General features: G+C 38.4%; 1 protein-coding gene across 1 annotated transcript; it reads left to right on the top strand.

Annotated features, from left to right (window-relative positions):
- Positions 1-652: 652 nt before the first annotated feature.
- sra1 (steroid receptor RNA activator 1) lies at positions 653-14,086 on the top strand. Its single transcript, XM_017452592.3, has 5 exons — positions 653-757; positions 1,142-1,264; positions 11,496-11,746; positions 12,505-12,613; positions 13,378-14,086. The coding sequence occupies exons 1-5, from the start codon at positions 733-735 to the stop codon at positions 13,560-13,562; spliced, it is 693 nt and encodes a 230-aa protein (XP_017308081.1). The 5' UTR covers positions 653-732; the 3' UTR covers positions 13,563-14,086.
- The last annotated feature ends 1,822 nt before the right edge of the window (positions 14,087-15,908 follow it).

Below are 15,908 nucleotides of genomic sequence, written 5' to 3'. Positions count from 1 at the left end.
AGGAACATGACAAAGAGTTAGTTAGTTACAGTTACATTTCTCCATCTTGCTAAGAGAAATATAGGGAGCATTCAAGCAAGAAACCCTTACATAGTCTGAGTAAAAAAAAATGAATGGAAAATAATCCAGTTACAAGAGAAATATAACTTACTTTGCACCTGTTTTTTTTTATATATAATACCTTCACCTGAAAGAAATCATGAAAAAAAAATCATGCTCCACAATTTTCAGTGTTCCCCTTAAACTCAGTCGAATCAAATCAAGAAAAATATCTCACATACAGTCATGTGAAAATCAACCATGTCGGCTCCCTCTTCTGTCAGCCAACAGCAAAATGCTGATGCTGCAGTCTGCCTTGTGTCAGCAGACCTGGCTGGTGGAGGTGGTGTAATGTTGTGGGGAAAGCGGATTGTGAATATTTTAATCAACTTGTGATAATTACTGGAACCCTTCAAAACAAAAGGCAAACATTACATTTGATTTGCATAGTGGCTTTAACAATAGAAAATGGCACAAAGCAGAATGTAATGACTGTATAAAATAATCGATTGTGCAAAATGAACACGGTTTTATTTACAGTTACGACTCAAGTCAGCGTAGCCTGCGAGGTCGCAACGTGACTTTTATTCTGAAATTAAACAAACTACCGAAACTCCTGATGTTCCGGATGTTCACACTCCAGGGTGTTGTGTCGGCATCCGCATCTTGTCTTAAGTTTTGTGATTAGCTGCTATGAGTGACCTTTATATTAAACCAGGTAAAAAAAATTAATCATTATACTCAGATGTGAGAAACGGTTTGTAGAAATAATAGTGCAGGAATTGCGGTTTTTACCCGCTGTAAACTATTCCGTTGCATATCTGTGACCCTTCCACGTAGCGTTTTTTCCCCAACCCGTATTCCGACAGTCACTCTATGATTGGTTAATGGTCATTCCGCCTCTTCACTCGGATTGGTTGGTGTCTCGTGTCCTGCTCTAGGACTGGCTCTAGTTCTTGTTTACAAGGTGCCTGGAGGCGGAAGCTATCGGATACGGTTAGGGAAAAAAGTGTTAATATAAGTGTTACAGCACCGGCTTTCTTTTTTAGCGAGCTTTAGCTATGTAGTAATCTACTTGTCTGCTTTGTTTTGTGTTGTTTAGGGAATCAGGAGAGGGGATGGAATGACCCTCCACAGTTCTCATACGGCTTGCAGACCAACACTGGTGGACAGAAACGGAATCTTCTTAACAAGAGGGTTCCTCCACCTCAACTTTCAGCTCAGAGTGAGTCAGATTAATTAGCTTAATTAGATTAGATTAGGTTTTAGAGGATTTGATTGAAGATGTGAGCTTTATATATTTGTGTTATTGTTTATCTGTTTCAAACTTTTCAGGTAGCACCCCACTACTGTCACTCTCTTAACCATCACTCTCTTAACCATCACTCTCTTAACCATCACTCTCTTAACCATCACTCTCTTAACCATCACTCTCTTAACTATCACTCTCTTCACCATCACTCTCTTCACCATCACTCTCTTAACTATCACTCTTAACCATCACTCTCTTAACCATCACTCTCTTAACCATCACTCTCTTAACTATCACTCTTAACTATCACTCTCTTAACCATCACTCTCTTAACCATCACTCTCTTAACCATCACTCTCTTAACCATCACTGTCTTAACTATCACTCTTAACTATCACTCTCTTAACCATCACTCTCTTAACCATCACTCTCTTAACCATCACTCTCTTAACCATCACTCTCTTAACTATCACTCTCTTCACCATCACTCTCTTCACCATCACTCTCTTAACTATCACTCTTAACCATCACTCTCTTAACCATCACTCTCTTAACCATCACTCTCTTAACTATCACTCTTAACTATCACTCTCTTAACCATCACTCTCTTAACCATCACTCTCTTAACCATCACTCTCTTAACCATCACTCTCTTAACTATCACTCTTAACTATCACTCTCTTAACCATCACTCTCTTAACTATCACTCTTAACCATCACTGTCTTAACCATCACTGTCTTAACCATCACTCTCTTAACCATCACTCTCTTAACTATCACTCTCTTAACTATCACTCTTAACCATCACTCTCTTAACCATCACTCTCTTAACCATCACTCTCTTAACTATCACTCTTAACCATCACTCTCTTAACCATCACTGTCTTAACCATCACTCTCTTAACCATCACTGTCTTAACCATCACTCTCTTAACTATCACTCTCTTAACCATCACTCTCTTAACTATCTCTCTTAACCATCACTCTCTTAACCATCACTCTCTTAACTATCTCTCTTAACCATCACTGTCTTAACCATCACTCTCTTAACCATCACTGTCTTAACCATCACTGTCTTAACCATCACTCTCTTAACCATCACTCTCTTAACCATCACTCTCTTAACTATCACTCTTAACCATCACTCTCTTAACTATCACTCTCTTAACTATCACTCTATTAACCATCACTGTCTTAACCATCACTGTCTTAACCATCACTCTCTTAACCATCACTCTCTTAACTATCACTGTCTTAACCATCACTCTCTTAACCATCACTCTCTTAACCATCACTCTCTTAACCATCACTCTCTTAACTATCACTCTCTTAACTATCACTCTATTAACCATCAATGTCTTAACCATCACTGTCTTAACCATCACTCTCTTAACCATCACTCTCTTAACCATCACTCTCTTAACAATCACTCTTAACTATCACTCTCTTAACCATCACTCTCTTAACCATCACTCTCTTAACCATCACTCTCTTAACCATCACTCTCTTAACTATCACTCTTAACTATCACTCTCTTAACCATCACTCTCTTAACTATCACTCTTAACCATCACTGTCTTAACCATCACTGTCTTAACCATCACTCTCTTAACCATCACTCTCTTAACTATCACTCTCTTAACTATCACTCTTAACCATCACTCTCTTAACCATCACTCTCTTAACCATCACTCTCTTAACTATCACTCTTAACCATCACTCTCTTAACCATCACTGTCTTAACCATCACTCTCTTAACCATCACTGTCTTAACCATCACTCTCTTAACTATCACTCTCTTAACCATCACTCTCTTAACTATCTCTCTTAACCATCACTCTCTTAACCATCACTCTCTTAACTATCTCTCTTAACCATCACTGTCTTAACCATCACTCTCTTAACCATCACTGTCTTAACCATCACTGTCTTAACCATCACTCTCTTAACCATCACTCTCTTAACCATCACTCTCTTAACTATCACTCTTAACCATCACTCTCTTAACTATCACTCTCTTAACTATCACTCTCTTAACCATCACTCTCTTAACTATCACTGTCTTAACCATCACTCTCTTAACCATCACTCTCTTAACCATCACTCTCTTAACCATCACTCTCTTAACTATCACTCTCTTAACTATCACTCTATTAACCATCACTGTCTTAACCATCACTGTCTTAACCATCACTCTCTTAACCATCACTGTCTTAACCATCACTCTTAACCATCACTCTCTTAACTATCACTCTTAACCATCACTCTCTTAACTATCACTCTCTTAACCATCACTCTTAACCATCACTCTTAACCATCACTCTCTTAACTATCACTCTCTTAACCATCACTCTCTTAACCATCACTGTCTTAACCATCACTCTCTTAACCATCACTCTCTTAACTATCACTCTCTTAACTATCACTCTTAACCATCACTCTCTTAACCATCACTCTCTTAACCATCACTCTCTTAACTATCACTCTTAACCATCACTCTCTTAACCATCACTGTCTTAACCATCACTCTCTTAACCATCACTGTCTTAACCATCACTCTCTTAACTATCACTCTCTTAACCATCACTCTCTTAACTATCTCTCTTAACCATCACTCTCTTAACCATCACTCTCTTAACTATCTCTCTTAACCATCACTGTCTTAACCATCACTGTCTTAACCATCACTGTCTTAACCATCACTCTCTTAACCATCACTCTCTTAACCATCACTCTCTTAACCATCACTCTCTTAACCATCACTCTCTTAACCATCACTCTTAACCATCACTCTCTTAACTATCACTCTCTTAACTATCACTCTATTAACCATCACTGTCTTAACCATCACTGTCTTAACCATCACTCTCTTAACCATCACTCTCTTAACTATCACTGTCTTAACCATCACTCTCTTAACCATCACTCTCTTAACCATCACTCTTAACCATCACTCTCTTAACTATCACTCTCTTAACTATCACTCTATTAACCATCACTGTCTTAACCATCACTGTCTTAACCATCACTCTCTTAACCATCACTCTCTTAACTATCACTGTCTTAACCATCACTCTCTTAACCATCACTGTCTTAACCATCACTCTTAACCATCACTCTCTTAACTATCACTCTTAACCATCACTCTCTTAACTATCACTCTCTTAACCATCACTCTTAACCATCACTCTTAACCATCACTCTCTTAACTATCACTCTCTTAACCATCACTCTCTTAACCATCACTCTCTTAACCATCACTGTCTTAACCATCACTGTCTTAACCATCACTGTCTTAACCATCACTCTCTTAACCATCACTCTCTTAACCATCACTCTCTTAACTATCACTCTTAACCATCACTCTCTTAACTATCACTCTCTTAACCATGACTCTCTTAACCATCACTGTCTTAACCATCACTCTCTTAACCATCACTCTCTTAACCATCACTCTCTTAACTATCACTCTCTTAACTATCACTCTTAACCATCACTCTCTTAACCATCACTCTCTTAACTATCACTCTCTTAACTATCACTCTCTTAACCATCACTCTCTTAACCATCACTCTCTTAACCATCACTGTCTTAACCATCACTCTCTTAACCATCACTCTCTTAACTATCACTCTTAACTATCACTCTCTTAACCATCACTCTCTTAACTATCACTCTCTTAACTATCACTCTTAACCATCACTCTCTTAACCATCACTCTCTTAACCATCACTCTCTTAACCATCACTGTCTTAACCATCACTCTCTTAACTATCACTCTTAACTATCACTCTCTTAACCATCACTCTCTTAACCATCACTCTCTTCACCATCACTCTCTTAACTATCACTCTTAACTATCACTCTCTTAACTATCACTCTCTTAACCATCACTCTCTTAACCATCACTCTTAACCATCACTCTCTTAACTATCACTCTCTTAACCATCACTCTTAACCATCACTCTCTTAACTATCACTCTCTTAACTATCACTCTATTAACCATCACTCTCTTAACCATGACTCTCTTAACCATCACTGTCTTAACCATCACTCTCTTAACCATCACTCTCTTAACCATCACTCTCTTAACTATCACTCTCTTAACTATCACTCTTAACCATCACTCTCTTAACCATCACTCTCTTAACTATCACTCTCTTAACTATCACTCTCTTAACCATCACTCTCTTAACCATCACTCTCTTAACCATCACTGTCTTAACCATCACTCTCTTAACCATCACTCTCTTAACTATCACTCTTAACTATCACTCTCTTAACCATCACTCTCTTAACTATCACTCTCTTAACTATCACTCTCTTAACTATCACTCTTAACCATCACTCTCTTAACCATCACTCTCTTAACCATCACTCTCTTAACCATCACTGTCTTAACCATCACTCTCTTAACTATCACTCTTAACTATCACTCTCTTAACCATCACTCTCTTAACCATCACTCTCTTCACCATCACTCTCTTAACTATCACTCTTAACTATCACTCTCTTAACTATCACTCTCTTAACCATCACTCTCTTAACCATCACTCTTAACCATCACTCTCTTAACTATCACTCTCTTAACCATCACTCTTAACCATCACTCTCTTAACTATCACTCTCTTAACTATCACTCTATTAACCATCACTGTCTTAACCATCACTGTCTTAACCATCACTCTCTTAACCATCACTCTCTTAACTATCACTGTCTTAACCATCACTCTCTTAACCATCACTGTCTTAACCATCACTCTCTTAACTATCACTCTTAACCATCACTCTCTTAACTATCACTCTCTTAACCATCACTCTTAACCATCACTCTCTTAACTATCACTCTCTTAACCATCACTCTCTTAACCATCACTGTCTTAACCATCACTGTCTTAACCATCACTCTCTTAACCATCACTGTCTTAACCATCACTGTCTTAACCATCACTGTCTTAACCATCACTCTCTTAACTATCACTCTTAACCATCACTCTCTTAACTATCACTCTCTTAACCATGACTCTCTTAACCATCACTGTCTTAACCATCACTGTCTTAACCATCACTGTCTTAACCATCACTCTCTTAACCATCACTCTCTTAACTATCACTCTCTTAACTATCACTCTTAACCATCACTCTCTTAACCATCACTCTCTTAACTATCACTCTCTTAACTATCACTCTTAACCATCACTCTCTTAACCATCACTCTCTTAACCATCACTGTCTTAACCATCACTCTCTTAACTATCACTCTTAACTATCACTCTCTTAACCATCACTCTCTTAACTATCACTCTCTTAACTATCACTCTTAACCATCACTCTCTTAACCATCACTGTCTTAACCATCACTCTCTTAACTATCACTCTTAACTATCACTCTCTTAACCATCACTCTTAACCATCACTGTCTTAACCATCACTGTCTTAACCATCACTGTCTTAACCATCACTCTCTTAACCATCACTCTCTTAACCATCACTCTCTTAACCATCACTGTCTTAACTATCACTCTTAACCATCATTCTCTTAACTATCACTCTTAACTATCACTCTCTTAACCATCACTCTCTTAACTATCACTCTTAACCATCACTCTCTTAACCATCACTCTCTTAACCATCACTCTCTTAACTATCACTCTCTTAACCATCACTCTCTTAACCATCACTCTTAACCATCACTCTCTTAACCATCACTGTCTTAACCATCACTGTCTTAACCATCACTCTTAACCATCACTCTCTTAACTATCACTCTCTTAACCATCACTCTCTTAACCATCACTCTCTTAACCATCACTCTCTTAACCATCACTCTCTTAACCATCACTCTTAACCATCACTGTCTTAACCATCACTCTCTTAACCATCACTCTCTTAACCATCACTCTCTTAACTATCACTCTTAACCATCACTCTCTTAACCATCACTGTCTTAACCATCACTCTCTTAACCATCACTGTCTTAACCATCACTCTCTTAACTATCACTCTCTTAACCATCACTCTCTTAACTATCTCTCTTAACCATCACTCTCTTAACCATCACTCTCTTAACTATCTCTCTTAACCATCACTGTCTTAACCATCACTGTCTTAACCATCACTGTCTTAACCATCACTCTCTTAACCATCACTCTCTTAACTATCACTCTCTTAACCATCACTCTCTTAACCATCACTCTCTTAACTATCACTCTTAACCATCACTCTCTTAACTATCACTCTCTTAACTATCACTCTATTAACCATCACTGTCTTAACCATCACTGTCTTAACCATCACTCTCTTAACCATCACTCTCTTAACTATCACTCTTAACCATCACTCTCTTAACTATCACTCTCTTAACTATCACTCTATTAACCATCACTGTCTTAACCATCACTGTCTTAACCATCACTGTCTTAACCATCACTCTCTTAACTATCACTGTCTTAACCATCACTCTCTTAACCATCACTCTCTTAACCATCACTCTTAACCATCACTGTCTTAACCATCACTCTCTTAACCATCACTCTCTTAACCATCACTCTTAACCATCACTCTCTTAACTATCACTCTCTTAACCATCACTCTATTAACCATCACTGTCTTAACCATCACTGTCTTAACCATCACTCTCTTAACCATCACTCTCTTAACTATCACTGTCTTAACCATCACTCTCTTAACCATCACTGTCTTAACCATCACTCTTAACCATCACTCTCTTAACTATCACTCTTAACCATCACTCTCTTAACTATCACTCTCTTAACCATCACTCTTAACCATCACTCTTAACCATCACTCTCTTAACTATCACTCTCTTAACCATCACTCTCTTAACCATCACTGTCTTAACCATCACTCTCTTAACCATCACTGTCTTAACCATCACTGTCTTAACCATCACTGTCTTAACCATCACTCTCTTAACCATCACTCTCTTAACCATCACTCTCTTAACTATCACTCTTAACCATCACTCTCTTAACTATCACTCTCTTAACCATGACTCTCTTAACCATCACTGTCTTAACCATCACTCTCTTAACTATCACTCTCTTAACCATCACTGTCTTAACCATCACTGTCTTAACCATCACTGTCTTAACCATCACTCTCTTAACCATCACTCTCTTAACTATCACTCTCTTAACTATCACTCTTAACCATCACTCTCTTAACCATCACTCTCTTAACTATCACTCTCTTAACTATCACTCTTAACCATCACTCTCTTAACCATCACTCTCTTAACTATCACTCTCTTAACTATCACTCTTAACCATCACTCTCTTAACCATCACTCTCTTAACCATCACTGTCTTAACCATCACTCTCTTAACCATCACTCTCTTAACTATCACTCTTAACTATCACTCTCTTAACCATCACTCTCTTAACTATCACTCTCTTAACTATCACTCTTAACCATCACTCTCTTAACCATCACTCTCTTAACCATCACTCTCTTAACCATCACTGTCTTAACCATCACTCTCTTAACTATCACTCTTAACTATCACTCTCTTAACCATCACTCTCTTAACCATCACTCTCTTCACCATCACTCTCTTAACTATCACTCTTAACTATCACTCTCTTAACTATCACTCTCTTAACCATCACTCTCTTAACCATCACTCTTAACCATCACTCTCTTAACTATCACTCTCTTACCCATCACTCTTAACCATCACTCTCTTAACTATCACTCTCTTAACTATCACTCTATTAACCATCACTGTCTTAACCATCACTGTCTTAACCATCACTCTCTTAACCATCACTCTCTTAACCATCACTGTCTTAACCATCACTCTCTTAACCATCACTGTCTTAACCATCACTCTTAACCATCACTCTCTTAACTATCACTCTTAACCATCACTCTCTTAACTATCACTCTCTTAACCATCACTCTTAACCATCACTCTCTTAACCATCACTCTCTTAACCATCACTCTCTTAACCATCACTGTCTTAACCATCACTGTCTTAACCATCACTCTCTTAACCATCACTGTCTTAACCATCACTGTCTTAACCATCACTCTCTTAACCATCACTCTCTTAACTATCACTCTTAACCATCACTCTCTTAACTATCACTCTCTTAACCATGACTCTCTTAACCATCACTGTCTTAACCAGCACTGTCTTAACCATCACTGTCTTAACCATCACTCTCTTAACCATCACTCTCTTAACTATCACTCTCTTAACTATCACTCTTAACCATCACTCTTAACCATCACTCTCTTAACCATCACTCTCTTAACTATCACTCTCTTAACTATCACTCTTAACCATCACTCTCTTAACCATCACTCTCTTAACCATCACTGTCTTAACCATCACTCTCTTAACTATCACTCTTAACTATCACTCTCTTAACCATCACTCTCTTAACTATCACTCTCTTAACTATCACTCTTAACCATCACTCTCTTAACCATCACTGTCTTAACCATCACTCTCTTAACTATCACTCTTAACTATCACTCTCTTAACCATCACTCTTAACCATCACTGTCTTAACCATCACTGTCTTAACCATCACTCTCTTAACCATCACTCTCTTAACCATCACTCTCTTAACCATCACTGTCTTAACTATCACTCTTAACCATCATTCTCTTAACTATCACTCTTAACCATCACTCTCTTAACCATCACTCTCTTAACTATCACTCTTAACCATCACTCTCTTAACCATCACTCTCTTAACCATCACTCTCTTAACTATCACTCTCTTAACCATCACTCTCTTAACCATCACTCTTAACCATCACTCTCTTAACCATCACTGTCTTAACCATCACTCTTAACCATCACTCTCTTAACTATCACTCTCTTAACCATCACTCTCTTAACCATCACTCTCTTAACCATCACTCTCTTAACTATCACTCTTAACCATCACTCTCTTAACCATCACTCTCTTAACCATCACTCTTAACCATCACTCTCTTAACCATCACTCTCTTAACCATCACTGTCTTAACCATCACTCTCTTCACCATCACTCTCTTCACCATCACTCTCTTCACCATCACTCTCTTCACCATCACTCTCTTAACCATCACTCTCTTAACCATCACTCTCTTAACCATCACTCTCTTAACCATCACTGTCTTAACCATCACTCTCTTAACTATCACTCTCTTAACCATCACTGTCTTAACTATCACTCTTAACTATCACTCTCTTAACCATCACTCTCTTAACCATCACTCTCTTAACCATCACTCTCTTAACCATCACTCTCTTAACCATCACTGTCTTAACTATCACTCTTAACTATCACTCTCTTAACCATCACTCTCTTAACCATCACTCTCTTAACCATCACTGTCTTAACCATCACTCTCTTAACTATCACTCTCTTAACCATCACTGTCTTAACCATCACTCTTAACCATCACTCTCTTAACTATCACTCTCTTAACCATCACTCTCTTAACTATCACTCTTAACCATCACTCTCTTAACCATCACTCTCTTAACCATCACTCTCTTAACCATCACTCTCTTAACCATCACTGTCTTAACCATCACTGTCTTAACTATCACTCTTAACCATCATTCTCTTAACTATCACTCTTAACTATCACTCTTAACCATCACTGTCTTAACCATCACTCTTAACCATCACTCTCTTAACTATCACTCTCTTAACCATCACTGTCTTAACCATCACTGTCTTAACCATCACTCTCTTAACTATCACTCTCTTAACCATCACTGTCTTAACCATCACTCTTAACCATCACTCTCTTAACTATCACTCTCTTAACTATCACTCTCTTAACCATCACTGTCTTAACTATCACTCTTAACTATCACTCTCTTAACCATCACTCTCTTAACCATCACTCTCTTAACCATCACTGTCTTAACCATCACTCTCTTAACTATCACTCTCTTAACTATCACTCTCTTAACTATCACTCTCTTGACCATCACTCTCTTAACTATCACTCTCTTAACTATCACCAAAAGGCCTGCTTTTTAAAGTTTATGCATCAGGGCTGTTGAAGGACTTTTTATTAGCAATATAAGGTGATTGGATTGACGTGTTCATCACTCATCCATCAGTTCAGACATAATCGAGAGATGACGAGGCGCCTTGGCTGAGTACTGAAATGATTTTAACGATTTTAAGCTTATCCCTGACTTTCCCTGCTGTGTTCGCAGGTCCCGCAGTGGGGTCACATCCCTCTCCAGTCGATAATTCAACTCCTCCAAGTAATTCAGTTCCTCCTCCTGTAACTGGACTCACTCCACCTCCTAAGAGTCACGTTTCTTCAGGTGGTGTAGAAGACTCGCGCCAGTGTTCTAAGAAGATCCAGCCTGACTCGACTGTACAACTGGAGAATGAGCCAAACCTTAACAGTGTTCAAGCACCACTGCTCTGTGCGCTGACCGCATGCCGGCAAACCGTAAAGGTAATAATATGGAAAACATTATATGATGGAGCTAAATAAAAATGAGTCAAAATCATCATAAAAGCATAAAATAAAGCATGACATAATAGCACTGCCCAAACAAACAAACAAACAGGAGGCGTAACAGGAGCAGCGTTTTACAAATACCCAGAAGAATGGCAGAGTGGTATCACATCTTTTCAGTAGCCTCCTTTTAAAATTTCCCCACAGCATCGTTAACAATATTGCACTATAGAAATCATCAAAGTTTGTATTATTTAAACAGTCCAGTCCAAATCCAAACATTCCAATCTAATCCCATCTTGTCATTGACTTTTGGAAAACTGTGTCCATGTGTCTCATCAGTTAGTTTTTAGTTTTGCCTAAAAACTGCTTTTCACATCACACTGGCAGTGTTAAAGGAGGTAGAACATTTCAGTGGCATTTCTACGTCTTTAGGTTTGGTGCAGTTTTGTCAGATTTTTACTTAAAATGGCTGTTCACTCGATTTTTAATTCAGGGTTCGAGTTTTGGAAATCTGATCTGGTTCTAAATTTAATGTGCATGCTCGAGACCCTGGCCAAAACCTAGTAACTCTCGTAATTGCCATACACCTGCAAGATAATGCAAGTCAGTTTTTAGTTTCAGGCCAGCTGTTTATGTTTCAGCCTGGACTGTGCCTGTGTATTTTCTTTAAGGAGTGGTCCAGTGAGAAGTGTGCATTAATGTCTGTATGAAATTGAGGCGTATTGAATCCTAACTTGGTTGTGTTTTTACAGAAACAGGTGTGTGATGATGTTGAGAGGCGACTGAAGATCTTTGAAGAGATGTGGAGAAGTGGGAAACTCTCTCTTCCGGTCAAATGTAGGATGAATGGACTTTCCCAAGGTGAGACGTTCAACTTTCAGTCTTGTCAAATCCAACTTTTTCTATTTAAAAAAAAAAAAAAAAAGAGACGTATATTAATTTTCAATAAAAAATTATTTTATTACGCTTAACAGCTTAGTTTTGAATTGTGAATAATTGTGCTGTTTATTATACATGTACCCTACATAAATTTAGTTTAGTGGTTTGTACCACGGAATTAACATGTGTATGCTGTTTACATCCATTTATACAGTGGGGGAAAGCAGTATTGGACGCGTCAGCATTTTATTTGAGTAAACATATTTCCAATGAGGCCATTCACATGAATTTTTCCCCAGACATCAGTATTTAACGCAAGAAATCCACACATATAAAGAATTCACAAAATTCCACTTTATTACACATAACTTTATTTATGGACTTTAATGTTGTGAATTCTTTATACTTCCAGATTTCTTGAGGTAATACTGATGTCTGGTGAAAATTTCTATATGAAATTATATATATATATATACAATTAATTATATATATATTAGTTATATTTAATGTTGTGGAAAGTCTGTGAAAGTAGTTTACCCTGTAATAAATTGGATCATAATTAATTTTGCTTTAAAATGTTGTTCCTGAGAAAATTTCAATAATTGCACTTTTTTATTTATGAAGATTTGTTTTATTTTTTTTACTAATGCATAATGAATAAATCTGGTCCTTGATTTAAGAGCGATTCAGCTTTCTGTGAAATGAACAAAATGACATTTATTGGACTTTTTTTTTTTTTCTTCAAGAGCTGAGCAATAAGAATTGGGACAAAGCAGACGAGATCCACCGAGCCCTGATTGTGGACTACGTTAACGAAGTGAGCCAGTGGATGGTGGGTGTCAAGCGTCTCATTGCAGAAACTCGAAACCTGAATCCAGAGCTGCTGCACACAGACGTGATGACTCAAAGCGAGGCCTCTGCTGGTCAATGAGGATGTGTTCGAGGCTTTCTTCCATTTCTCTGAGCCTTACTGCTTACAGGACACTACTCATTAAACCCTTTTTTCCAGAACTGCTGTGATTACGGGAGGGAGATTTTGTGTTAATGCTGCGATACTGCAGTGCTGTTAATAATATAATAACAGTGTATGATATTCGGATCATTTTATTGCTCTTTATATCACTGATTATATATGCAGGACGTGAACTGAATGACGGTTGATGACGGTGAAGGATGTTATGGTTTTGATGGACTTTATGAATGTAGGGATGTATGACTACTTATTGTGTAAGTAAAGGCAGATCTACAGTCTAATCAAATTAAATTGCAATACCTTGAATTATGACACAACACAACATTTTTTTCTATGCAACCACATCTTTCAATATATATTTTGTTTACTTTAAATTCCCCCAACCTGTGCGTTGGGGTGGCACGACTGTTTCTACAGCATTTTCCATCCTTTATTCAAGTTGTTGGATATGTAATGTATAAATAAATTACTGTATACCGAAAGCTACAGTCCTTGGTTCTCATTTATCAAAGTGTGCTTCAAACAAATTCTAAATGTGTGTGTAAAAGCCACCAGGGCGCACAAGAAAATTGGAATTTATCACACTTGCTAGCTCACTGCTATGAATCCCACACTTTCTATTTGAGGGGCTTGTGTTCATTTGCATAAAGATACACACCCAAATTGCCATATATGATAAACGATGTACGGTCCCCTCCGAACGTACTGGAACAGCAAGGCCAAATTTATTTGTTTTCGCTCTACACTGACGACATTTGGATTTGAGATCAAAAGATGAATACGAGACGATAGATCAGAATTTCAGCTTTCATGTCCTCGTATTAACATCTAGATGTGTTAAACAACTTGGAACATGGCACCTTTTTGTTAGAACCCACCCATTTTTCAAGTGTTCGATTGATTATTTAAACAATTAATATGAATGTCTGAATGTCTACTCTTGGTTTGAGCTCCAGGTTTCACCTGCATTTGTTGTTAAAAAGGACAAACCAAAACCAAGATCAGCGAGCTGTCTATGGGAGAAAAGCAAGCCAAACTGAAGCTGAAAAAAAAGAGGGAAAATCAATCAGAGCAATTGCACAAACTTTGAGCATAGCCAATGAAACATTTTGGAAGGTCCTGAAAAAGAAAGAAACCACTGGTGTACTGGTGCAGTTAAAATTTTACTTATAGTTTATTCTCATTCATATTAACAGTATTATTCTGAATCTGTATTGTGTTCTTACATTTGATTTTTTTAACTTTAGTTTATATTTGTTAAATATATATATATATATATATATATAATTTGTCTTCAGCACTGAAAGAACTAAGAGATATAAACAATTAATTACACACAGGTGAGAATCAATAATGATCCTCACCTGCGTTACCTGTGTTACCTGCTCATTCAGTCTGCCTCCTCTCTGTCTCCAGCCAACGCTCAACCAGGCCCTCATGCCACATACCCATCTGACTTGTAGCTGACTCCCCAAACCCCCCCTCCCCGCGAAAGCGGGTGAGGTAACCCGCCACCATCATCTGCACCCCCAGCCTATGGACCACCTTTAACTTGAATGGCTGAAGTGCCAGATAGCAACGGGTGATTTCATTCTTCATGTGGTGGAGCCATTGGTGCGGAGTTTGATCAGAGCACAAGGTGAAAGGGCACCCAAGTAGGTACTACCAGAGCATGAGGACCGCCCACTTGATGGCCAGACACTCCTTCTCGATGGGGTTGTACTTTGTCTCTCTCACCAAGAGCTTCCGGCTGATGTACAGCACAGGGCGCACCTCTCCATCCACCTCCTGGGACAAAACGGCTCTCAGCTTTACACCCAAGGCGTCAAAATGCAGAACAAAAGGGAGAGAAAAGTCAGGTTAATGCAACAGCGGGCTCTGGTGCCTCATTTTTAGTGAGGTCAGTCAGTGGACTGGTGACGTCTGAGAAATTTGGTACAAACCTTCTGTAGTAGCCAGTCCCAGGAACTGCCTCACCCCCTTTTTAGTCTTGGGCCTCGTGCAGGCTGCCGTCTTATCAATTTGGGGATGTACCTCCCCATGACCCAGAGTACTTGCACACACCCAACTGCACACTTCTTTGGGTTCACTGTGAGTCCTGCCCATCTCAAGGATCTTAGGACAGCCTTCGGATGTTGCAAATGCTGCTGCCAATCATTACTATAAATGATTGTTATCTAAGTATGCAGCGGCATACACATTGTGCAGGCGCATGATTCTGTCCATGAGTCAATGAACATTGCTGGGGGTCCAAACAATCCAAACGAAAGGGTGACAAACTGGTGTAACCCAAATGGAGTCGAA

This window comes from Ictalurus punctatus, chromosome 22, assembly GCF_001660625.3.
Source record: "Ictalurus punctatus breed USDA103 chromosome 22, Coco_2.0, whole genome shotgun sequence".
NCBI lineage: Eukaryota > Metazoa > Chordata > Actinopteri > Siluriformes > Ictaluridae > Ictalurus > Ictalurus punctatus.
The sequence above is the reverse complement of the archived record's forward strand: the minus strand, read 5'-3'. Positions and strand labels throughout refer to the sequence as shown.

Bases quoted from the DNA above. Each gene is read 5' to 3' on its own strand.
- sra1 (XM_017452592.3), top strand. From the start codon at position 733: ATGAGTGACCTTTATATTAAACCAG. The intron at 11,747-12,504 runs GTAATAATATGG...GTGTTTTTACAG, and splicing joins CATGCCGGCAAACCGTAAAG to AAACAGGTGTGTGATGATGT. The intron at 12,614-13,377 runs GTGAGACGTTCA...TTTTTCTTCAAG, and splicing joins GATGAATGGACTTTCCCAAG to AGCTGAGCAATAAGAATTGG.